This window comes from Rhinolophus hipposideros, assembly GCF_964194185.1.
Source record: "Rhinolophus hipposideros genome assembly, chromosome: 3".
NCBI lineage: Eukaryota > Metazoa > Chordata > Mammalia > Chiroptera > Rhinolophidae > Rhinolophus > Rhinolophus hipposideros.
In genome coordinates, this window is record NC_138049.1 from 18,344,385 (window position 1) to 18,369,683 (window position 25,299).

General features: G+C 38.9%; 1 protein-coding gene across 6 annotated transcripts in view; it reads left to right on the forward strand.

Annotated features, from left to right (window-relative positions):
- The first annotated feature begins 428 nt into the window (after positions 1-428).
- EPM2A (EPM2A glucan phosphatase, laforin) overlaps positions 429-25,299 on the forward strand; it is a 114,351-nt gene continuing 89,480 nt past the window's right edge. For 2 of the 6 annotated variants that reach the window (XM_081045153.1, XM_081045158.1), the window contains exon 1: positions 19,993-20,397. In XM_081045153.1, the coding sequence (XP_080901279.1) occupies positions 20,097-20,397 (301 nt within the window). In that variant the 5' untranslated portion in view covers positions 19,993-20,096. Of the gene's footprint in view, positions 522-19,555; positions 19,607-19,967; positions 20,852-25,299 lie in introns of those variants that run through there. The other 4 variants (XM_081045154.1, XM_081045157.1, XM_081045155.1 and 1 more) reach the window with 4 other exon arrangements.

The following is a 25,299-nucleotide window of genomic DNA, read 5'->3' on the forward strand; positions in this document are numbered from 1 at the left end:
TATCTTTAGGAAATGTTCTCTTTTATCACTGGTAAAAGATATGCTATGGGAAGGAAATGATGTGGAAAATAAAGAAAAGCTAGGAGAAAGAGGATTCAGGAAGGAGGGAGTGAGAGGCAGCTTGCAATTTTTAAAAGGGATCAGAATAAGTCTCTTTAAGAATTAAATCGTGTTAACCCTTTCTGACTAGACTACATCTTAACAGATATTGTACGTATGGTACTTTTAATACTTTTTAAAACACATAATGACAGAGGATACAAATAACATGAAAAATTATACCTCCAGTTGATTCAAATCTCTCTCTCATTTAGTCATCAGCCTCAACTCGATCTTCATGAAATGTGTAATCGCAGCAACTTAGGAAAAGTGGAAGGTCAATTTGAGTTTTATATCTTTTGCTTTTGTTTTCCTCTTTCTAGTAAAGGTTCATGTGAACAATGAAATGGTAAAATTGAAGAGCATCAGGAAAGAGAGAAGAACAGCAAGAGACCTTGTCATTCACAAAATAAATATAATGTGTAAGTAACATGTACTAGTAGAATAATAAACATAAATAAATTTATTTCATTATTTAAAATTTCAAAATATGGGGGTGACATTATCGCGAATGGCAGAGTAAGGACCTGAAGTAGCATTTTCGCCATAAAAGCAATGAGAATAATGGCAAATATAGTCAAAACGAACTTTTTTTCAAAACTCAGGAAAATAACCAAAGACTTGTAACAATCCAGGGAATATTTATTCAAGAAAAATGGCTGTATCTTGGTAAGAGGAGCAAGCATTGTGGCATTTTAACTTACCTCAATCTCATCTCCCTCTCTCAAGTTCCATGGAAACCATGAAAACCAACAGCTTGCAATTGTGTTGAAAACCTGCAGTTTCGCAGCAACCATAGGGGTCAGAATGGGTTTAAAGGTTTTCCAAACACTCATTCTCAGAGAAATGTAATTATTTCATCTGGCAGTTTCCTGGAAAACTCTACTTGTAATGCATGTCTTTATTTGACTTGATTCACAGCTCACCTAATGTGAACAGCCTTCATCCAGGGGCATTTACTTTATAATTAGTGGTAGTTGTTTAACTTTGCAGCTATGTGAGACAGTAGGGCAAACAATAGTTTAATGAAAAAAATTTAAAAGGAAAAGCTAAGGACCTCTATGTCCATAGGGGGCTTTGTAAAGCTCTGATACATTATTGGGAATCTATAAATTTATGTGCACACATAGGGCTGTACGCATGCTTAGGAAAGACCTGCATACAGGTCTTTCCCTTAGATCTGTCTGACTTGGAGGCTTTGTGCAAGAAGGCTCTAATGAAGTCATGTCCCAACACACACACACACACACACACACACACACACACACTCACACACACACACAGACTTTTGAGAAAGAGTGCACCTTTCAGAAAGAACCTAGACAGTAACTCAAATCCACAAGAAGAGATAAAGTGTACTAGCAAGGGTAACTACATAGGTAAATATGAAAGACAGTAATTCTTGCTTGTAACTTCTTATTCCTCCTAAGAGACAAATGTATAAAGCAATAATTGTAAATCTGTGTTCATGAACATACAATGTATAAAGATGTGATTTATGCAATAATAACAGCACAATGGAAAGGGAGGGAAAGGAGATATATAAGAGCACAGCTTTTCTATAGATTACTTGGTGTTAATCTGAACCAGATTGTGATAAATTAAGATGATGTATTAGTTTCCTAGGATTTTCATATCCAATGACCACAAACTGAGTGGCTTAAAAAATAGGAATTTATTCTTTCATGGTTCTGCAGTCTAGAAGTTGGAAATCAAGGTGTCAGGAGCGCCACGCTCCCTCTCAAGTCTTTAAGGGAGAATGCTTTCTTGCTTCTTCAGAGCTTTTGGTGGTTTCTGACAACCCTTGGGATTCCTTGGCTTGGAGCCACCTCCCTCTGGTCCCTGCCTCTGCATAACATGGCCTTCTTCCATGTCTATGTCTGTGGGTCCTCTTCTCTTCCTACAAAGACAGTGGTCATTGAATTTAGGACCCGCCCTCATTCAGTTTGACATCCTCTTTGTTTGTCAATGAATAAACAACATGTGGTATATCCATACAATGCAATGTTATTTGGCAATAAAAAAAGAATGAAGAATTGATGCATTCTATGACTTGGTTGAACCTTAAAACACTGTGCTATGTGAAAGAAGCCAGACAAAAAAGGCTACATATTACATCATTCTATTTACATGAAATGTTCAGGATAGGCAAGTCTAGCGAAGGAAAGTTGATTAGTGGTTTCCAAGGCTGAGGTAAAAGGAATATGGGGAGTTATTATTTATGGGCATGGGGCTTCTTTTTGAGGTGGTGAAAATATTTTGTGAATGTACTAAAAAGCAGTGAATTTTACACTTAAAAGGGGTGATTTTTATGGCATAAGTTATCCTTCAATTTAAAATGTATAATATATAAAATTCACAGAGTTCATCATTAACCTAAACAGGGTTTTGCAATTTTCACCCATGCTTTATTTGATCAGATTGTGATTTGATCAACATTGTGCGTTGTAACAAACAGAAATGTTCCGAGCATTAATCTCCTGTATGTGCTTCAGACTAGACCTACCACTCACAATTTCCTCATTTATCTTTGCTTTCTTCTGCATTAAAAATTCACCCATGCGTAAAATTAAAAATAAAACAAAACTGATTACAGCGTCATAACTCATAAGCACTTTCAATAATTCATAATCATGCAGCAGTAAACTGTTCAGCAGTGATGGTCACCCATTAATAATGAGTGTGGCACAGAGATACACTTGGGTTATTTGCCATTCTCTCCACGTTGATTCTAACATCCCCTTCTTTCTCCCCTACTCCACCAAACATTTCTGGAAAGCCAGTGAGTGGAAATGATGCTTGTGTAGGGAGGAACTCTAAATGGTACATTATTGTCAAACTTTGGATTTGGGGCATTAATATCAAATTAGTTATAAGAGAGATAGGAAGTGAGAACTGGAGGACAGTGCAAGGGTTAGGTTACTGAAACATTTTCCTCCGACCAGTTCTCTGGATTCCATCTTTCTCTCCTGCCCCTTAGGAGCAGTGCTGGGGCAGCCTCCACTCTGGTGCTGCTAACAAGTGATCAGTGCAACATTCCTGTAGATCTAAAGGAGTGCTTTGGAAAGGGAAGGTGAGGAGAGTTCAACTGCGGTACTTGCAGACCATCCGGGAGATGTTAACTGGAAGGTAATTGGGCCAATCACTGTGGAGTTGAAAAGCGGTTTAGATTTGGAAGTCATCAAATCTGGTTTGCCTACAGGTGAGAAGTAAATGTGATTGTCCAGTTTGAGTGGAGAAGAGGGCCTTGGATGAAATGCTGGTGTGCCCTGGTGTGAAAGAAGAGCCCTGAGATGGAGAAGGAGCATTTATTCATTCATTTGACAAATATTTGCGTGTCTTCTCTAGATGATGAAATGAACTTGGTAATGGGAAGATGAATAAGATGTGGTTCATGCCTTGGGAAGTCTGGTTAAAGTCAGCTCCCCCAAAAAACTGAAAGGAAAAGTAGGAGGAAATAGTATAAGGGAAGATGTAGGAAGCAAGTTTTGAGTGTCACAGAGTTTGTGATAGATAAGTACCGAAAAGTATCCCAATGGAAATTAATTAGCAGCTCTCAATTGTCAGGAGCTGGCAACGTGATTGTAATGTAAACTTATTACATTTGTGCTTGATAAGTTTTAAAACTTTTTGATGCTTAAAAATCTCTAGATAAATAGATACTTACATAAGTATTTATTTTTATGTTATAGTACATACGTGGCAAAAGGAAATTTTTTCTCTCTTTTCTCCAAATTTTTTCACCTACTGGTACACACACACACACACACACACACACACACACACACACACTCCTTCCCTACTAATCCATTCAGGCTCTGGTCCATCCCAAACTAGAATATTCAAAGAGGAAATATTAGGCTTTGGCAAAGCAGAGAAAGCATTCAGATTAGGCTATAAAAAGCAGTCAATGAGTAAGGAAAATGTTTCTCTGTACCATGCTTGTCTCTCTTTGAGAACCAAAGGAACTGAAGCACCTCCCACGTAGATTCCATCAAGATATACTGTAAATTGTATCAAAGAAGGATGAACAGTAAGTAGAAGGAGATGTGAGAAAAAGAGGTTTAACGGGTGAACCTTAAGATGCAATAGTAGCATAAGTGATCCAGTGAAGACAGAAAAATCGGGGACGCAGGGGAGAGAGGGGAGAATCGCTTCAGTGATGCCCTTGAGTAGATGAGAGGAGGTGAGATCAGGTAGAGATGGAGGAGTGAGCCTTACACGGGAGGACTGGCACGCAGTATGAGAGAAGGAAGGCAGAGTGTATGAGTCCAGGTATGTTTTACTGGGTAGAGGTAGAGGTGAGAGCTTGTACAAGTTCCCTTGTGATTATATTTTCAATAAAAATGTCTTCAAGTTCACTTCTTCATATGACGCTATGTAGGTTGACATAAAAGAGCAATTTGTGTCAGAAATTTGTAGGAAGTTTAGAAAAATTACTACTTGTCTAGCGCAGTGCTTCTCAATGAGGTGTGATATTACCCCGCAGGGGACATTTGGTGACATCTGGGGACATATTGATTGGCACAACTGCAACTGGTATTTAGTGGGTAGAGGCCACTGACGCCGCTAAACATCCTACAGTGCACAGGAAAGCCCCACAAATAACTATGCGGCTCAAAATGCCAGAAGTGCTGAGGTTGAGAAACCCTGGTCTAGACTAGCAATGAGCAAACCTTTTCTTAAAGGATAAGATAGTCAACATTTTAGGCTCGGAGGTCATTTGGTTTCTGTTGCATCTACTGAACTCGGCTGTTGTGTGAAAGCAGCTACACAGTGGGCCTGCCTGCGTCCCAAAAAACTTCCTTTATGAAAGCAGGGGACCAGTTTGCTGACCCCTAGAGGAATCCTTGTCTCTTTCTGTGACCCCTGAAGAAATAGAAGCAGAGTTTGAACTACTTATAAGTAGTAACCACGATTAAAACTTCTGCATTTCTGATGAATATTGGTGCTTTGATATGCTGGCTTTGTACCTAGCTGATGCTTGGTGAATACTTTTAAACCCAGACTTAAACATTGTAAGTCAGTAAGGTACCTGTCTTTTTAGTTTAAACATTAAATATCCTCCTGTCATTTTTTTTCCCACTGAGGTATTCTCCTAGTAGCCACTGTTTCTGTCTATATCCTTGTGATTTGGGGCTGATCATCACTGCTTCTTCCTATAACTAAAGTGATCTCTGTCCTCCATCCCCAGGCTCACTGTGCTCCTAAATGCGCACACACACACACACACACACACACACACACACAGCCACGCTACATTGAAAGGTCATTATTTATTATCTTTGGTTAATTTTTCTTCTATTATTATTAATCAGCACACACATATACTAAACAGAGCATGTTTTTGCCATTTTATTGGAAAAAATAACTCACTAATTCTCTTTAGGATTTGACAATCCCAAACCTTATGATATTATAATTCAACCAAATTTAAAAGTCATCAAAATCAAATTTTCACTGGTCAGGCATTGAAACAATATTCCTTTTGCAGAACTATACAATTAAGTTTGTTACTTTGGAATTTTCAGAAATCAAGAAAAATGTGACCTAGTATCTCTTTTTAGAATAATATAAGTTTCTCAGAAATCTATCATTCTTGATTTTGGTACACTAAGTTAGTAATGTTGCCCAGAGTTCCCTTCATTTGTTATTTTTAGCTTAGCTAGCAATAAAAGAATCATATCTAGAGTCACTAGGAAATTATCTTGACATTTTTAATATTTTCCACTGAAGATATGGCTTGTGTTACATTTGGGAACTTATATGTAATTTGACTATTGAAAAAAATTTTTCTTATACCATAGTAGTTAACTTTGTATTTTTTTCTCAGCAGGACAAAAGTTTATAATGAATGTACATCTTTAACACACTACCTTTTCTTCCCAGTAAAGAATCACTTTTGATAGGCTGTGAAGAAGGAAAAATAGCTATCCTGGGTCAGCCAAAGGGTAAGAAGATTAGAGGAAAATGGTGACTAACTTATGAAAATTAAAAAGAAAGGAGAAAATGGAAGAGAATAATATTCCTGTGCATAATGGGCAATGAGAAAAACAATGAAAAAATAGTAATTTTTGAAACTTCTATTTTCAATGCATCTCGAGAAGGTTAGGTTACACAGGAGCATTTTTCCAGTGGTTTCAAGTTTTCTGCCTCAGAATAGTATCAAACTCACACAAAATGAGTTAAAAATTCATCTACCAAAGTGAACTTGTGTTATAGCAAAAATTGGATGGACTTAAGAGGCAACCAGAACAAATATCTTACCTCTGTGGATTTGGGAGCTAAATTCCTCCCACTTGCTTATTGACATTATTGTATTAATGGATACATATTTTGTTTCTAAATTGACATTGTTTAAATTGACTTCCCAAGAATGAATGAAATGCAATATTTTCAAATAGTATTTTTTTTCTTCTTAGCTTAAGTTAATTTCTTGGGTGCTTAAATATGAATAAATTTAAATTTATTTTTAGTTTAGTCATATATTTTCAATGAAGATATAGCTTCTTTTCTTAAACTAGGCCTCCAAATCTCTCTTGAATTTTTTTCATTACTTAATATCCTCACCAGTATATTTTCTGTCTCAATTAATTTAATGTCATTTGAACTGTAGCATCTTTTATGAGGTAGCAAATAAAATTGAAGCCTCTGAATAGTTTATAAAAAGTATGAGGCCTTTTGAGTCAAATTGCCTTCAGTTCAAATATCAGCTCAACCACTGCTAACTTGGAACACAGAAAAAATTCACTTCACCACTTAAGCTTCAGTATTTTAATCAGGAAAGTGAAATAACAATTTCTAGTTAGCAAAATTAAGGGGACTTTATTAGATAGTGTAACCATAGTGGAACCGCCACAAGGTAGCTCTCTTCTGTTATTATTACCAAACTATTTGAGCAAATCTAAGTATGAGGCAGTTAGACTTTTACGAAACATTTTGCTTTTTTATTCAGATTTTTTGCTTATCTAAACAATGAGATGTATTATAGACTGTTATGTACAGGTCAGACAATTAAATTTGAGAACTCATCCTAGAAAAAGTGCTCCATACCTCATTGCTGAATATCACTATGGTCACCTTTGAAGTACTCCCCTTGGGAAGCTATGCACTGATGCCAGTGCCTACTCCACCCTTCAAAGCAATTTTGGAACTCTTTTTCTGGAATGGCCATCAGAGCTGTTATCATATTAGCCTTGATGTTTCGAATGTCATCAAAATGTTTTCCTTTCAATATTTCCTTTATCTTCGGGTAAAGAAAGAAGTCATTGAGGGCTAGATCAGCGAGTAGGGTGGGTGTTCCTATACAGTTATGTGTTTACTGGCTAAAAGCTCCCTCACAGACAGTGCTGTGTGAGCTGGTACATTGTTATGATGCAAGAGCCATGTATTGTTGGCAAAAATTCCAGTCATTTTCATCTAAGTTTTTCATGCAGCCTTTTCAGCACCTCCAAATAGTAATCTTAGCTATTTGTCCAGTTGGTACAAATTCATAATGAATAATCCCTCTGATATCAAAAGTTTAGCAATATTTTTGCAACAAGTTCTCCAACTTAATTGTCAGATCTCATATAAACAAATGCTAACCCTGTGAAATTTTTTTGTGTCTAAAATAGTTTTGTTTTGCATATTTTTGCTTGTAGAAAAATTTCACACTTTCAACTTTCTAAGTATAAATTGTCAAACAGATCTTATGTAAAAGAGAACTGTTTTCTGAAGCCAGTAAATACAAGGGAAGTTAGTAAAAATTTTCCCTATTTCACTTTCTTTCCCATCGTTACTTAGCAACCAGCTCAATCTCCTTTGAATACTAAATTATCATTAAGATTTGTGTCTGTTGCTAAATTGAAGATCAAATATGCAGTAACAGTTTCCCTAAACGACACAGTTGAAACCTAGGTAATATTACCTCATTGCCAGTAAGAGACCAATGTTTTGACCTTCCTGTTGAGGGATATCATTATGTGTTGTTACTTTTGCATAATAAATTCATAATAAAGTCTCGGAGACTGGGTTGTAAGTTAAAATGTGTCATGTATCCAACCACCCCCTTTAATACTTGATATGAGCCAGTCCTCCAGAAGCATTCCTTATTTGCTCTGAGAACACACACATGAAGTGTGACATGAATACGGTAACAGTACAATTTGCTTTGCCTGGGATGGATCTAGTTTACATCTATTGTAAGTCAATTAAAACTGATTTTAACACTTCTTTTCATTCTCAAAATTGACCTGCTTTGAACAATAAGTTACATGGTGACCCTGGATGTGAAAAATTTGGAGGCAGTCCAAAATTTGGAGGCAGAGAAGAAAATAATTAAATCTAAGAAAAATAACTAAAGGAATTGGGTTTATTTACTTGTTGTAGAAAAGAGAATACTTAGGGAGATCGCACTACTTAAATATAGGAGATACTTTAAAAAGAAAAAAAATGTCTCTGCCTTCTTTCACACCCAGGGCCGCATTGAACTAAATCCTTATACTGGAGATACACTGTGTAGGAAGCAGAGATTAGCAAGATGTAACCACTGGGTCACACCCCTAGTAAAGGTTATTGTTTCCTATTTTGAATATTCTTTAAAGAACACATAGGATATTGTAGGGACAGAGTCCCAGAGAGCAGTTTCCAGGCTCTCAGCCTCACGTGGAAAGGTGCTGGCTCGGGTAGTAGATGGCCATCAGCTGTGACTAGTTGGCCATCAGCTGTTACCGGTTAGCCATTAGCCACTAATATAACTGCCGAGGCTATGTCGGTTGGTTGGTTGATTGGCAGAGAAGCAGATGGCAGGTTGCAGATCATGTGGCTGCTGCTTCCTGTGTCTCCAACCCAGCCGCCAGCGAGACTATAGTGGTATGACTCCCCTATCTATGGCTCCGTGGGTGTTCCTTTTTGGCCTCACCATGTCCTGCGTTCTTGTGCAGGGAGCGAGACGAGAGACCCAGCATGACAAATATGTTCATATTTTATGTTTAGCAATTCTACTTCTAAGTATATACCCTAAAGAAACTTGTGCAAATATATATACATCAAGATGTACATAACAGGCTGTTAATAGCTTCACTGTTTGTAATAGGACCACAGTGAAAATAACTCTTCTATCCATTAACAGTAAAATTTGAGATATTCAAATGATGAAACATGCTATAAACAAAAATTACTGAAACATATATAGTTACAGGCCACGATATGTATTTCAAAACACAATGTTGAGTGAAAGACATAAGTTACAAAAGAATAATGCAGTATGGTTTTATTTATACAAAATTCAAAAAATAAGTAAAACTTATTTTCTTAGTATGAATGCCCCAAAAGGAGATCCTCAGTCAAAGATTCAAGTTCAAATATTAAGTTGAAACTTGAAACTAGTGATATTCAATCATTTTTCACCTATAAAAATGGTAAATCTGGTTCAATCTTATAGTTTACTTGAGAGGGGAAATAGTAGTAGAAGTGGGGAAATAGATAAGAAGCATATTATCGGGTGCATTCTCAAGTCAGTTAGCACTGTGGATGACTAGCTTAATCCCATTAGGGAAACTCAAGGGACCCAGTAAAAATCACGCACCAGAATTAACTTATTTAGGGCAAAGAAGTTGAGATATTCATACACAATTCTCTGTCAATTTTTGTTGGAGAGCTGCGCCAGGGTTTGCACATGCTCCCCACAACACCGCTCTCTTCCTTGAACATCTCTAGCTTGATGGGATCAGCTGGGATATATATTCCAAAAAAGCATGTCACGTGTACCACAGGCTGGAACTGCTGCCAAGCCCTCTTTTGTTCTGGGCCCTCAACTGGTAGTTCTCTAAATTACCTAACAAATGGATTTGAGGCACAGTTCCCAAGTGTAGTTAGTATACGTTCTCCAAAATCCAAAGAGGCTAACTAATGTCTCTATGTCTTCCTTAGTTGTAGGAATTGCAAGGTACAATAACTTGTCCTTCACTCCCAAGAAGCTACGCTGGCATACCCCTGACCGCTGAATCTCTGAGCACTCTATCTGTGTTGCAGGCCCTTGAATCTTTGACAGGATTTTTTTCCCAACACGCTGTGTGTATTTGCCTTACTAGGGTATCCAGAGCATTACAACTTTTTGATCTTTAGTTCCAATTATTATGCCATCTAGTATAGTTGCTTGGTGTGCTGTTCTGAGAGATATTCGGATGATTGAGGTTCTGATGGGCTGCATTGTGATCAAGGTCAGGAAAGTTATCATAGTCCTGGGAAGACTGTGATGTAGTCTGCCATCAGTCTGTCATGATTCATATGGTTTTTGCAAGGGCTGAATTGGTGAATTAAGTGGAGCTATGATGGAGACATGCCCCTGTATCCTTGAAACTTTGAAGGGCGACACTAATCTCTGCCATTCCATCCTGGATGAGAGTCTGTCTTGCCTAAAAGGGAAGGCAGTTTGAACGAGGTCCACTATTTAACAGATGAAAACAAACAGATGAGAAACTTAAAGAAAATGGTTTTGTTTCCTTTGTTTATCAAAAAGAGGAATGGAAGCAGAGGTCTTTCTGACTCTTAAAATTCCACAGTTTCAAACACAATAGTTCTTTCTTTGAATTTTCTAACTCAGGCAATGTGGTAAACTAACTATTATGAAATTGACTGATATTAAAGGCATTCATCTAGTAAAATAAATTATAGTTTCATTTATTCTCTGCAGGAATTTCTAAATTGAATCATAGAATCAATTGCTACTCCATCTGAGACATACAAACTTAATTAAACCACATAATTTTTTCTTTCCAGGTGAACTTAGTGGTCCTACAGTGACTATATCAGAGGTAAACATTTATCGAAAATTAAAGATTCTGGAAAAACAGTCCTTTCCTGAAAGTAATATAAATCACATTTTCTAAAAAGGATGTTTTACATCCCAAAAATATTCACTTAAAAGAGCAGTCTTATATACTTAACCTATATTTCAAAAAGTTTGATAACTGAATGAGATTATTACGTTAGCCTTGCTATACTTAACATTGTTTGCCTAGTAAGCTGTGGGTGGTACACTCATATACTCACTGCTGAAGATAATGAGTAAATAGATGATAACAACTGACAATGCACTAGTTTCTGCTGCTCTGAATGAAATAGCATGACTGAGCTCACCTCTTCTTGTGGGATTAAGGCGTATAAAGTGGTTCACCTTTTGATTTCAGTAAGTTTGATAGTCTCTCTTTGAACATTAAACATGTAAGACATCTTCTTCTGTCTTTTATGTTCCATTTCTTCTTTATAGAACTACCACAACATGCTTGTCTCTTTATCCATTATTTTAATTTCAAATTGCCATATGTGAAGCATATAAGCTAAAGTGCATAATTAACCCAAAATGTAATTAAGGCAAATATATATGTTTGTAGTATAATTATGTTAGAAAACCACTTTCTGAGATCTTTATCCTTTGTTAAAGTTGCTTTACCTTAAATGATATTCTCTGAGATTTTCTGCCTCTCTGCTTTTGTCAATGCAGTTCCCTGACCTGGAATACCAGTGACCCCTCATTTCCATCTCTCTTTTGTTTTTTGTCTATTCCAAGTTCTGATTTCAAGTCTTTCAGGACCTGATATCAGACCCAACCTGTCCAGGTCCCAGGTGCTCAGTCCTCTTCTGACCTTTACGGTGACTGTCCCTCATTGTTAGCCATTGCTCTGTGACAAGTGATTGAGTATTGTTAAATTAAAAAAAAACATTTTTGTGTGTCTGCTGTAATTCAACTGTTCATGTGTATTTCTCTCCAACGACTACACCATAAACTCCTTGTGGGCAATGATCACATATTTGTTTATGAGTTCCTCATCACCGAACCCAATGCTCTATATTTCAAAAATATTTGTTTATTGTCAGGTGTGAAATAGTTGTCTTTTTTTGAAAGATTTGAAAAAAATAAAAAGGTTATACTTCCCATTCACCATGGCAAAGTGCAAATCAGTACCTTAGTATATGCTAAAGGGAGCAAATTTCCTCTTCTAGATTCTTAGGAATCAGATTTATGTGTATTTTCCTTTGAAAAGCAGAGGTTCAAAACTCAAATGACTTAAAGGGTCTGCACAAGCTGGTGTAATAATTAATTTGCTTTTTTTGGGGGGAAACAGCCTTATTGAGATATAATTTATACACCATACAAATCATCCATTTAAAGAGTACGAATCAATGGTTTTTACCGTATCACAGATTTATGCCACCATTATCACAAGTCGCTTGTAGATCATTTTCAACATTTCCCCCACAAATCCCATAACTTTTACCAGTCATTCCCTATTTTCCCCAGTCTCCCTCACCCCGAGGGAGGCACTAATCTACTTTCTATCATTGTAGGTTTGCCTATTCTGGACATTTCATTCAAATGGAATCATACAATACGTGGTCTTCTGGCTTCTTTCACTTAACATGATGTTTTCAAGGTCCAGCTATGTTGTAGCATTTATTAGTACTACATTTCTTTTTAAGGCTGAATCATATTCCATTGTTATGGATATACCACATTTTATTGATCCAATCATCAGTTGGATAGACATTTGGATTGTTTCCACTATTTGCTGTACTGAATGATGTTACTTTGAATATTCACATATAAGTTTTTATACGGACATATGTTTTTATTTCTCATGGAGGAGTGAAATTGCTGGGTCATATAGTAACTCTATTGTGGGGACAGAGTCTCAGAGAGCAGTTTCCAGGCTCTCGGCTTCACGTGGAAAGGTGCTGGCTCGGGTAGTAAATGGCTGTCAGCTGTAACTGGTTGGCCATCAGCTGTTACCGGTTAGCCATTAGCCACTAATGTAACTCCTGTGGCTGAGATAGCAAGCGCGGATTGCAACTAGCAAGTGGGGGTTAGTTGGTTGGCAGAGAAGCAGACGACGGATTGCAGCTAGCAAGTGAGATCGGTTGACAGAGAAGCAGACGACAGATTGTGTGGCTTCTGCTTCCTGTGTCTCCAACCCAGCCGCCAGCGAGAATATAGTGGTATGACTCCCCTATCTATGGCTCCGGGGGTGTTGCTTTTTGGCCTCACCATATCCCGCGTTCTTATGCGGGGAGCTGGAGCTGAGACCTCGCATGACACCCCACATGACATCTATGTTTAATCTTTTTGAGGAACTGTCAAATCATTTTCCAAAGTGGCTGTGCTATTTCACATTCTCACCAATACCACCAACAAATGAGGGTTCCAGTATCTCCATATCCTTGCTACTTACTTTTTAATGCTATTGTGAAAAACTAACAGACACACAAAAACTCGTGGAGGGTAAGGATAAACAGCAACTTGGCCTCAATTTCAAGGAGATAATTCTAGTGGGGTGGAGACCTGAAGGTCAGGAGTTCAAGCCCATCCAAAGGGAAGGCAGCCTCCAGCTTCAGTCTGTTGTGCCTTTCAAGGCTGTGGCCCCTTCTTGCCAAGTCTGGGTTTTTAAGAGAGGACAAAAATTTGGATGTTTTTTGTGAAATTATCCGATTTTTAATTTTTTTTTTGGCAACTACTTAAATAAAAGTTCATGTGTACCCGTCAGGAATGGTCTGCTGTTTTATAACCTCGGTGACAGAGAATACCAATAGTTTCTAAGATCACAGACTCATGATATTAAGTCACTGTGGTTACTGCCCTCAGAAGGACCAACAGTTGCTGCTGTTACAATGCTTCCATCCAATGCAGCACCCCCGCCCCATCCCTCTGCGTCCCATACAATGACGAGGAATTCTGCAAGCGTTTTTTTGTGTGATGGCATGGAGAATAGCACCTCGCTTCAGTGGGTCTCATTTCTAGCTGAAACTGTGTTCAGCGAAATGTGTTCAGTCAGGTTAAGAAAACTGTTTCCCTCATCCTAGCCTACTCTGGCCTCCTTTCAAGGAAGGAAGCATTAGAATTTTGGTTTCCTGTCTCACTCATTCGAGTTCCCTGAGCTACAGAAAGGCGGTGAGTTCCTGTGATTCTCCTGCTGAACTAGGTCTTAGCAGATCCCCAAAGACAATGTCATCATAGCGAACGTATGTAAAGTTTAGACTACTGTTCTGAATCTAGTTAGATGCATTTGTATTTATCCAGGCTGATAAATGTAACCTGCCAACAGCAGCAATTTTGTTAAGGATCTGTCCCAATGCGTAAAAATATTGAGATTTGCCAAACTGTGTCTAAACATTTATCATTTCAATGTTTTTATATTTTTGGAGTCAGGGCTTCAGCTTAGCGAATGCCTTTGGGGGACCTGGGAGTGGTGAAATATGTCATCCTTGGACGCTCGCCACCCCCAGGGCTTTCTAAAGATTTTCCCTGTGGTATAGGTTGACTAGGGAGTATTTGATGGGAAGGAAAAGGCATTCAGAGCAAAAGGCTTTGCAAGTGGAGCGTGGGCTGAGTTTCAGCCCCCACTGTGCCTCCGCCTAGTGCTTCGTACGGAGTATGAGCTACACGGCGATATGCGGAGCAGCTGGCCGGAGAGGCCACTGGGTCAGCCAGTCCTGGATGGAAATCCTGCTTCTGTCACTTAGTAGCTATATGACTTTAGGCAAATTAGTTAATGTTTCAAAAACTTGGGTCCTTCTCCTGTTTCATGAAGAGCATAATTATGTCATAGAACTAGGGAGAGGATTAAATAAAATATGTGAGAAAACCAGTAAGGCGTTTAGACACGGTTGGTAGATAGAAACTCAACAGATGGGAACTTTTTATTGTTATAAAACGTTGTTTAGGAAAAGTCTCCTAGACTTAGAACTAAGGGGCAAGATTTACTGCCTGTCCTACAGGCTGGGGCAGTGTCCACCTGGCCCTGTTGAGAATGATTATCTCTAAGATTATTCATGCCTTCGTTTATCTGACTGTTTACAAAGTTCCATACTGCATCTTGTAGGGCTGTATCTATTAAACATACCAGTGAATTTCTGTCTGGTAGAAGAGATAAACCCAAAGGTCACCGTTTTATGGTCCAGTAGGAAATGAATCAATTTTGTATTTAATTTAGTCATCTTCTATTATTCTTTCAGTGTCTATGTACATTGCATCTTGAATTCTTTTGGAACTATCTTTACCATCCTGCTGGTTCCCTCATTAATTTATATGAGATTCATTTGGGAAAATTATACTTTGACAACATCCACAGTGCATATTTTTGAATAGGTGGCTGGTTCCGTGACTTAAGATATGAGTACACTTTTTCTTCCTAAACTATTTCTGCATTTCCAGAGCATCTCTGAGTTCCTAGTAAGAGCTCTCGAGCTGGAGGAAGCCCAAGGCCTTTACTTAGCTCCTGATTTGTCCTTTTTTTCCTGTCGAAGGTCAATGGGGTTTCACTAAAGTTCCCCCTTTCCAGTTACCATTGACCCTTACCTTCCTCTCTGGGGGCCTCTTCTTCAACTAACTGATGAGTAAAAGAATGTTTGCCAACCAACCCTCTGCCTAACTTCCTGTCCCCATTTCAGAAACAAGCACCCCTAAATAGTTTTATGTTTAAAATATTTTGAATATAAACACATTCAATGGCTAGGAAAAATAAGGAAAGGGAAAATTACAGTGTTCAAATTCTTAAAAGCACCTGTCAGGTTTGTTCCCACCCCACTCCTGTCCTTCTCCCCGACCTCAGTCTCCATTCTCCATTTAAGTATAAATGAGCCAGCTCTGCTTTCAGCTAACCTCTTTTCTTTTTACCAAACTATCCTCAAGTTCCCTTGAGAATTTCAAATCATCCCTTCCAGTCACTACTCTTTTATTCCTAGGAGTTGCATTATCAAGCCCTCTACCCTCTTGGAGAAAGGGGTTAACTAGCCTGCCATTCAGCTTACCCCAGACCTGGGAGGATCTTTTTACAACTGAAGGAAGCCCTAAGCTGGTGTTTCTAACCTTGAGGTCCAGCCACCTGGCTTGGCCCTCTACTTTCCCTAGGAAAAGTCAGTTGAGGTCATTGCTGAACAGAAAGCCCAGGATTGACTGACCTGTTAAGGAGAAGTTCTCAACTGAGAACTGTGAGAGGAAGTGTGGATTTCACAATGCTGAGTGTTGGATGGGATGTGTAAGAGAAGGGGCAGTACGATGCTTTTGAAAAGGTATATGCCTCAGGGTAATTTTATCCTTGGAGCATTTTTAAAAACTACTATTTTTATTGTATAAGTTACAGAGAAAAAAGCATGACAAAACTGGCTGTTGGTGATGAACTGAAAATGCTGTACTTCTCTATGGCGGGATGGAGTGGGAAGTGGAATTATTGGAATCTCCTGGAGATAGGAGACTTTTATATGTACCAAAAAAGGATATGTTTTTTTTTTAATAGTTGAGAAATGTGGGGATTTTGGACAGAGCCTTGGTACAGCTCAAATCCTTCTACTGCTCCAGATTCTCAAAGGGATTTCAGGTAGTCTAACCTACAATCTTCCAACCCAGGAAAGTCAGCTGCAATACGCAAAAGATTCTAAGCTGTATTCAAATTCTCTCTGGAAGGTTTTGTTTTTGTTTTTTGTTTTTTACTCTACAAAATTGGAAATAGTATATGTGACACATTAAACTCTTAGATATGTTCTGACAAGTAATAAACTAATAGTTATAATGGTCCCTGAACTATTTGGATGAAATATGGTTTACATCAGTGGGTATGTGTACACATATACAATATTATAAGGAAAGATTTATGATGTCTCATTGACAGCGAAAGATTGCTTCAGAAAACATAAATCACAAGAAATCTAAATAATAGCTTTCCCAGAGGGGGCTTCGAAAGAATTAACATTTGAATTGGATCCTGAAACTCTAAATTTGAACTTACCCATTCTTCAAGAAAGATTGCAGTTATATACAAGATAGCACTTTAGAAATGAAACTCAAAGAAAACAAATTGATCCTTAAAATATGTTGCCAGATTTCTGTCACTCTACTGAGCTGATGCTTACTTTAAATTCAGAGTGTCCTCAATAGCATCAAGAATCTGACTTCAAATGGATTTCAGAAATAATCCCTTTAATAGATATCATAATTCTTTGAGATGTAGAAAGAAATCTTACATGGAGAACTCAATGAGGAAAAAGAGCTGGGCATAACACAGCTTAATAATTGGCAAAATTCTTCACCTTTCCTTCTTAAATCTGTGTTTCCATTACCAACAAGATAGGCATATAAAGGCATAAAATGACCATTTTCTAGGACCTGAGGTTAAACCCACTTTAAACACCAAGATATTTATGTCTTGTGGACTCATTGATAAGTTTAGATTGCCACTTATGATTCATGTGTTCCATCATTCCTAAGGATGAAATTAGTTACAGGAAACAATGACAGGAAATTATTTATTGAGAGCTAATAGAGAATAACTCATTTAAATATGTTGGGATTTAAATGCATTCTGTAAATGATTTTCCTTATTAGAAATCAAATTATATGTATATAATTTTATATGTGTATGTATACATATACACACAAACTTATATATTATATATATCTTTAACTATAAGCTAAATAGATGACTTTTAGCACTGGCTCTGTCCCTTCCTTGCTGTGGGCTATTTACTGGACCTTTCTGTACCTGTTTCCTCACATATAATAATGGGGATAACAATAATAGTTACCTCCTAGGGTTGGTGAGAGAATGAAATGAAATAATATAAGTATGAAAACCATGTGCTTGACACATGATAAGGGCTCAGTGGCTGTTATAATTTTCATGGAGAATAAATTCAAATGGTCGACAAAATATGATTGAGACTTTGCAGTATGTCCTTTCATCCAGATTTTGGTCTTGCTCTTCTTTTTAGTTGCATTTTATTTGGTACACGATGTAGCCATAACATTTGTATTACATTTAAATCCATGCCTTAAAATAAGCAATTACATATTTTGTTTAGAGACTTAAAGGGGTACTTCTGGCAGTTAAAATTACTCAATTTCTTTATGATGAGAGAAGAGGAATATTGTGTGTTGAAAAAATATATTGTTTTCTTTTTTTGTTAGTGTTTTATCTATAGAATGGTGTGAAAGAATTTCAATCTAAAAATGGAAATTTTGTTTATGGTTTCCAGAGACATGAACAACTGACCCAGGTCGGTTGATGTCGCAAAATAAGCTGAATTGAATTTTGATTGACTGGACTGTTTTATTCAAAGCTTGTCTCTGTTTGTTTTTGGAAGGCAGCTATGCTCACCACTATACCACCAACGCACACCCTCTGTTTGTTTTTGATTTTGAGAGTCTAATGGAACTCTCTTTACATTCCCTGCCCGTAAATACAGCCCACCCACCCAAACCCTTAGTGGACTGGCCTGTAGCTTGCTACAGTTTGCATTTCCTGAATTGCAATTCCTCTGCTATTCCTCAATAAACTCATCTTTTTGACAATTTTGAGCTTGCCTCAGTTTACCTCTTTATTTAGTTTGACAATGGACAGAACTCACTTTGGAAGAGCTGGTGGAAATGAATGCTATTTGGAAAGTATATAACACAGGCAGTATGGCAGAACACACGAAAGTCCTGAATTGTCAGCTCCCAGGGTCCTTGCATGGACAAATGACTCAATTTCCTAAAATTAGGCTAAGAATATTCTGTAAGAGCAGTTGGGATAAACAGACTCACATGCCACTGTGATTTAATGTCTGCTTTGCTAATGAATCAGCTGTGTTTGGCCAGCCTTCCTGTCTTCACGTTTTTGTGTTCACCCTTAAGCTTAGCAACCAACCAAACATTGAGTGGAATATTAATATTTAAGAGTAAGACATAGTATTAGTTTACTGACTGTGCCACAGAAAGACTGAGTTTTTGTGGATATTTTTGTACTTTTTTCTGTTTTACTTATGATATTCTGCGTGCACAAAATTTTGGCTTCTTCCCACACTATTTCTAAGCTTTTGAATACTGGTAAAAATATGCCTTTGTGTGTTGTTTGGTCACATAAGAGGCTGTTACGTTACAAGTTGATAAATACACAAATGTAAGAACACGAGAGCAATTTTATTAAAAAAATCAAAAAGTAACTATGTAAACAGGACGTCTGATCACCTTACATCAATGACAAAAATCAAAGCTGCCCCCAATGTAGTTTTCTTTTGATCAAATAGCCACAAACCTGTTTCTTGACACAATAATACTTTTTACGTTGAAAAAATAGTTCTGACTTTTCCTGAAAGCCTATTTTAAACAAAAGGTTTTATTTTTATGTCTTTAAAAATTATGAATGTCTCACATTTATGATCACAGAATTACAGTTTTCGTTTTGTTTTACCTTGGAATTTGAAAATATTTACTCCCAACCCCTTTTACACGTACTAAAAATATTTATTTATTTTTTCTTTGAAAAAAGAAAGTGATCAGCTGTCATTTCAGGCCTCGAATTGCACTCCACAACGGAAAAGTACTAAGAGTTTTTGTATAAGCTCTGGGCTGGGAATGGCGCCTCTTCCACCAATCAGAGAAACCTTAGAGCAGGGTCTTTCAATGAGGTCTTAACACCTTCACTTTAAAGATAAAGGATCGGAGGCCCAGAAAGAGCAAGAGACCCGTTAAGGTCCGCAGCTCTCCAGGCACTGGGTCCGGAATCGTTCCCACCTTCACTATTTCGGAGGCTGCCTTTCTACATGCCATTCCCTTTTTCTTTAGGGACCTCACACACGTAACTTCGTCGTTTGGAAAGATGCCTAGAAAACCGCAGGCCTCATGAAATATTTTCCTCCCTTTCCGAACCCCGTTTCCCTTCCTTTCGCCGCGTCCCCGGCCGCCCGGTGGAGCCGCGGGGCAGGAAGCGGCGGCTGGGCGGGGACCAGCCTGCGTCTCCGGGACAGGCGCGTGGCGGCGCCCCGTCACCCCTGCCCGCGGCCGTAGGTCCCGGCCGGGCGGAGACCGTGCCTCCTGGGCCGCGTGATGCAACCCAAACAGGTGCCGCGTCGCACGTGTCCCCGCTGGAGCCCCGGCCTCTCGCCCGCAGGCCTCTCGCCGCCCAATCGCCGCGCCCGTCTCGCGCCCCGGCCGCGTCCGCGGGCCGCGGGGACGCCGGGGATCGGGAGCCGCGCCGCGCGCCGCCATGCGGTTCCGGTTCGGGGTGGTGGTGCCGCCCGCGGTGGCCGGGGCCCGGCCGGAGCTGCTGGTCGTGGGGTCGCGGCCCGAGCTGGGGCGCTGGGAGCCGCCGGGGGGCGTGCGCCTTAGGCCGGCGGGCGCGGGCGCGGGCGCGGGGGCGCCGGCGCTGCAGGAGCCGGGCCTGTGGCTCGGGGAGGTGGAGCTGGCGCCCGGAGAGGCGGCGCAGGACGGGGCGGAGCCGGCCCGCGTGGACACGTTCTGGTACAAGTTCCTGAAGCGGGAGCCGGGAGGAGCGCTCTCCTGGGAAGGTACTGGCAGCGGGCGCCGTCCCGGGGCGCAGCGGGGACCCCGCCTCAGGCCGCCCCGTATCCCCGTTGCGTCCTTCGGGCGCTTTGCCCGTCCCACGGCCTTCGCAAGCCGCCCGGACTCCCCGGACTCCCCGAGATGACCCACCTCTGCTGGCCAGACTGTCCTCGCCAGTCGCGCCTCCGGCTCCAGACCGGTCCCTAGATTTATGTTGTGTCCCCGCCCTCCGCCCCCTTGGGTCGTCAGCCTCCGACCTCTTTCCCGCACACCCAGGACCCGGTTCCTTTCCTGCGTCGTGGCCGGTGCCCTTGGTCTCCGACACCCCAGGTGTCCTTCCTCGTCCGCGTCCTCCCTGCGCCGCTGCCCGGACTGCCTGGTGGTCGGATTTTTTTTTTTTTTTTTTTTTTTTTAAATCTCAAATCTATGACCGTGGAGGCATGCCCTGATTTCTTAAAAGTACGTGCTGGTTGAAAAAAAAAAAATCAAATAAATAGAGGAATCACACACTTTATGCCCACTGCTCACTGTCCAGTATGTGTGTATCTATGACACTTTTAAGTGTCCCTTGGTATACCGTAGATGGATCTCAATTTTTAAATGGCCACAAAATATTCTGCATGAGCCTATGTGCATTTAGGTTGTTTTCATTTTCCTCCGTCGTTAACAGTAATAGCCAAATTGAAAATCTTTGTATAGAGTTATCTTTGAGCCTTTGGACGTGTTTCTGTAGGGTAGAGTCTGAGAAGTGAACGTGTTAGGTCACAGGGTAGCCCTATTTTACATGTCAGTGAGGACTGCCAAATTACACCCTGAAAAGGTTCCTACCCTGTAGACTCCTGCTAGTGAGAAGGATGTAGGCAGCTCTTTCTTTAAATGAAATGTGCAAGGTGAAGGACTGATTGGAGTGTGTGATACGGAACGGTTGTCGAAAGCCAATGGAATGATGTCCTTTTAGAAGTTTATATGACAAAGATGGGCCATTGGGTCCAGCATGATGTGGAAACAGAATCAGCAAAGAAGATGAGTATCCTGTAATATACTGTATATTATCCTCGTTCCTCTTTTTGAACCCCACTGGGTTTTATGGTCTGGTAGCACTTATTGTCCTGCCGGAACTGGAAGGGGCCCTCCTAAGTTTATGCCCTTGTTTACAGAATACTGTTATTAATAGCAGTATATAATTATTTTTTCATAATAAAATATATTTTTAATAAAAATTAAAACGGTTAAAAAGCAAGATCTTCCCAGTCCCCTTCCTTTTCTATTTTTAGCTTTTCTGATATTCCTCCAAAAGTTCTGAATAATTTGCTAATATTGCTATTTCTCAATGTATCAACTTTAACTTTTCTGTTGTCAGATTTACTGAGTCACCATATAAATTATATTTTATTAAAATTAGACAATATCTATTGACAGCTGCTCTATAGCCATAAAATCAACCTTGATACTTGCTATGAAATATGAGGAATTTAGCTCAAGTTCATTATCTCTCTCCCCCTGCTGAATTTTATATTATTTTAAATTATATATAATTTTATGTATGTTTATTATAATATATGTAACATATATTGTTACGTTCTATATAATTTGTATTCTGTTTTGTATGTTACTTTGCCTTCCTATTTTAGATTGATAGGTTGATTCTAAGAATTCTAAGTTAACAAAGAGTGTTATGAGAAGTGATGCAAACAGTGTTTAGGAGCAAGAATTCTAGAGCCAGAATGCCTGGGTTCACTAACCATTGTGCCACCTTGGGCAAATCATTTAGCCTCATTGTGCTGTTGCTGAACTGGCGAATACATTTAAAGGACTTAGAATAGGACATATATTAAGTGTTAAGTAAGTGCTAGTTATTTTACTATTATGATTAGTAAATGATTACTTATTGCAGAACCAAGTAGTTCAAGTAGACTCATAGAAAAGGAAATATAATTCTGTGACATAGAACCTGTGCCACTTAGAAGGAAAAAGTCTTTTCTTTTTTACTGTATAAATCATGCTCAGATTTTACTTAAAATGACACCAGAATTTGTTTTACTTCATATTAGCATGGCAGTGTTCTTCTACAACTTGTTTTAAAGTTTCTAGTTATTTATTTATTTATTTTTAACAGGAGAAACACACTGATCCTGAAAATTTCCTAAGTTAATTGTGTTATTTGATGAATGCACATTACTTACTTTTTGAAAACATTTTTTTCCTTAAAGAATTGGGATTTTTATTCTAATTTTCACTAATATACAGCGTTCTGAGCATAGCTATCAGGGACTTTTTTTTTTTTTTTAATTGAACTGTGTTAGTTGTGTTGTTGTGGATTCTGTTGTTCCTCTTTCTTGAATATCTTAACAATTTTGTTGGATTGTATCCTCAAATAATTTTCTAGAAGCAGTAAATGGGAGATAAAATATCTGAGTCCTTGATGCCTGAAAATGTTTTTGTTTTGCCCTCACACGTGGTTCATTATTTGTTAGAATATTCTAGTCTCTTTCCCTTTGAAGGTTTTGCCACTGTACTTTCTAGCACCTATTGTAGTTGATAATTCTGATGTGAAAATAAAATAAGCCAATTTTTTGTAGGCAATCTTTTTTTCTTTCTCTTTTGAAGGTTTTAAACTTTTCCTTATGTTATTTCACCAGGATATATCTGAGTTTTTGTTATGTTTTTCTGTTCATACCACTTGGCAATTGGTTGGCTCTTTCAATTATAGGAATTGTTTCTTTCAACTCAGGAAAGTTTTCTATTATGTATTTCTTTGTTTTCTCCTCTCCGTTTTCTCTATTCTTTCCCCTGAAATGTCTGTTGGCTATATATTGTATCTTCTGTTTATATATTTAGCATCTCTTAACTTTTCTCTGGTATTTTCCATTTTTTTCTGCGTGGATGGGTTTCCCTGACTGTGTTTCTCAGACCACTCTCTGTTTTTTTTTTTTTATACTAGTCATTCCATAATTTAGTCCTTACACTGGACTTTTCATTCTTGGCAATCATATTTTTAATCTCCCACATTTTTCTGTTATTTTCTGATTGTTTTTATTTCCAGAACTACTTGTTCTTCCTATATGGATGCAATTTGTATTTGAATATTTCTGAGGACATTAAATTGAATTGGTTAAAAGTTGTTTTTTGTCTCGCATTAACTTTTTTTCCTTTGTAGTCAATTGAGGTTTTTTTTTTTTTTTTTAAAGATTTTATTGGGGAAGGGGAACAGGACTTTATTGGGGAACAGTGTGTACTTCCAGGACTGTCTTCCAAGTCAGGTTGTTGTCCTTTCAATCTTAGTTATGGAGGGCGCAGCTCAGCTGCAGGTCCAGTTGCTGTTGCTAGTTGCAGGGGGCGCAGCCCACCATCCCTTGCGGGAGTTGAAACCGGCAACCTTGTGGTTGAGAGGATGTGCTCCAACCAACTGAGCCATCCAGGAGTTCAGTGGCAACTCAGCTCAAGGTGCCGTGTTCAATCTTAGTTGCAGGGGGCGGAGCCCATCATCCCTTGCGGGACTTGAGGAATCCCGCAAGGCAACCTTGTGGTTGAGAGCCCACTGGCCCATGTGGGAATCGAACCAGCAGCCTTTGGAATTAGGAGCATGGAGCTCTAACCGCCTGAGCCACCAGGCCGGCCCCCACCCAACTGAGTTTTTCATGATGATTTTTTTCATCCTATGGATTTTTCTCAAATATATGGTAATCCTCGGATGGCCATTCATTTTCATGAATGAAAGATATGTTGATTAGTTTAGAGCAGCTATGCTGGTTTTCTGTTGCAATTACTTGTTTTTATCCACAATCCCCTCTAAATGGGAGGGCACTCATCGGATACTGTGTAATTTAGCATATTTTGTGAAGGGGAAAGTTTCTCTCGTTAGGGTGTATGGCTGGGGAATCAGCAGGTTCCAGGTCCCTATCACTAGTAAATTTAAAACAAAACAAAACAAAACAATTTTACTATGGGGTTCAATATTTTAGTATATTTTCTTCCTGAATGGCTTTGCCTTTTTCTTTTACCTTTCAGGTCTGTTGGGATATCTCAGTATCTGTTCTGCCTAGATCTCTAGCCCTTATCCCTATGCCAGGACCGTTTCCCAGCAAACCTTTCCCCACTATGTGTTTAGAGCACACTTATTTCATGTTGGGATAGGGTGGGTTGGAAGAAGGCAGGTGGTAAACCTTTCCTTCAGCTCTGCTCCAGGCTGGCATATGTTTATTTGTTAGGTCTCCTCTTACATATTGCACTTTTACCTAACTGCCTTCTTATTTTTTCTCATAGCACCTGTTCCTTTCCTTATACCTCTTATTACAGTATAAAATCACATTAGTTAATTGGCTTGGACTCTTTGGTTGTAAGTAGTAGCAACTGAATGTGAACCAGCCTAAAAAAGGAATTACTATTAACATATAACCAAACTCAAAGAAGCATGGGGTCCAATCTCTCCTCACTTGCTCTCTAACTCTCTCTCCCTTCCCCTTGGATTTACTTTACTCAGGCATTGGCTTGTTATTTCAAGCTAACTGATTCAACCAAGCTAGACTTCCCCATGGTGAACTCCAGGCTTACATACATAAAGCCTTTATCAGAATGTAATATAACCATATTACATTACATTAGAACCATATAGTGTATGAACCAAAAGTATAGACGTTTCAGATAGGCTTCTTTCACTTAGCAACATGATTTAAGATCTACCCATCTCTTTTTGTGGCTTGTTAGCTCTTTTGTTTTTTATTGCTGAATAATATTCCATTATAGGATGTACCACAGTTTTTTTAATCCATTCACCTATTGAAGGACATCTTGGTTGCTTTCAGGTTTGGTAATTATGAATAAAGCTGCTGTAAACATCGATGGGCAAGTTTTTGTGTAGACATATGTTTTCAAATCAGTTGGGTCAATACCTAGGATTGGGTTTGCTG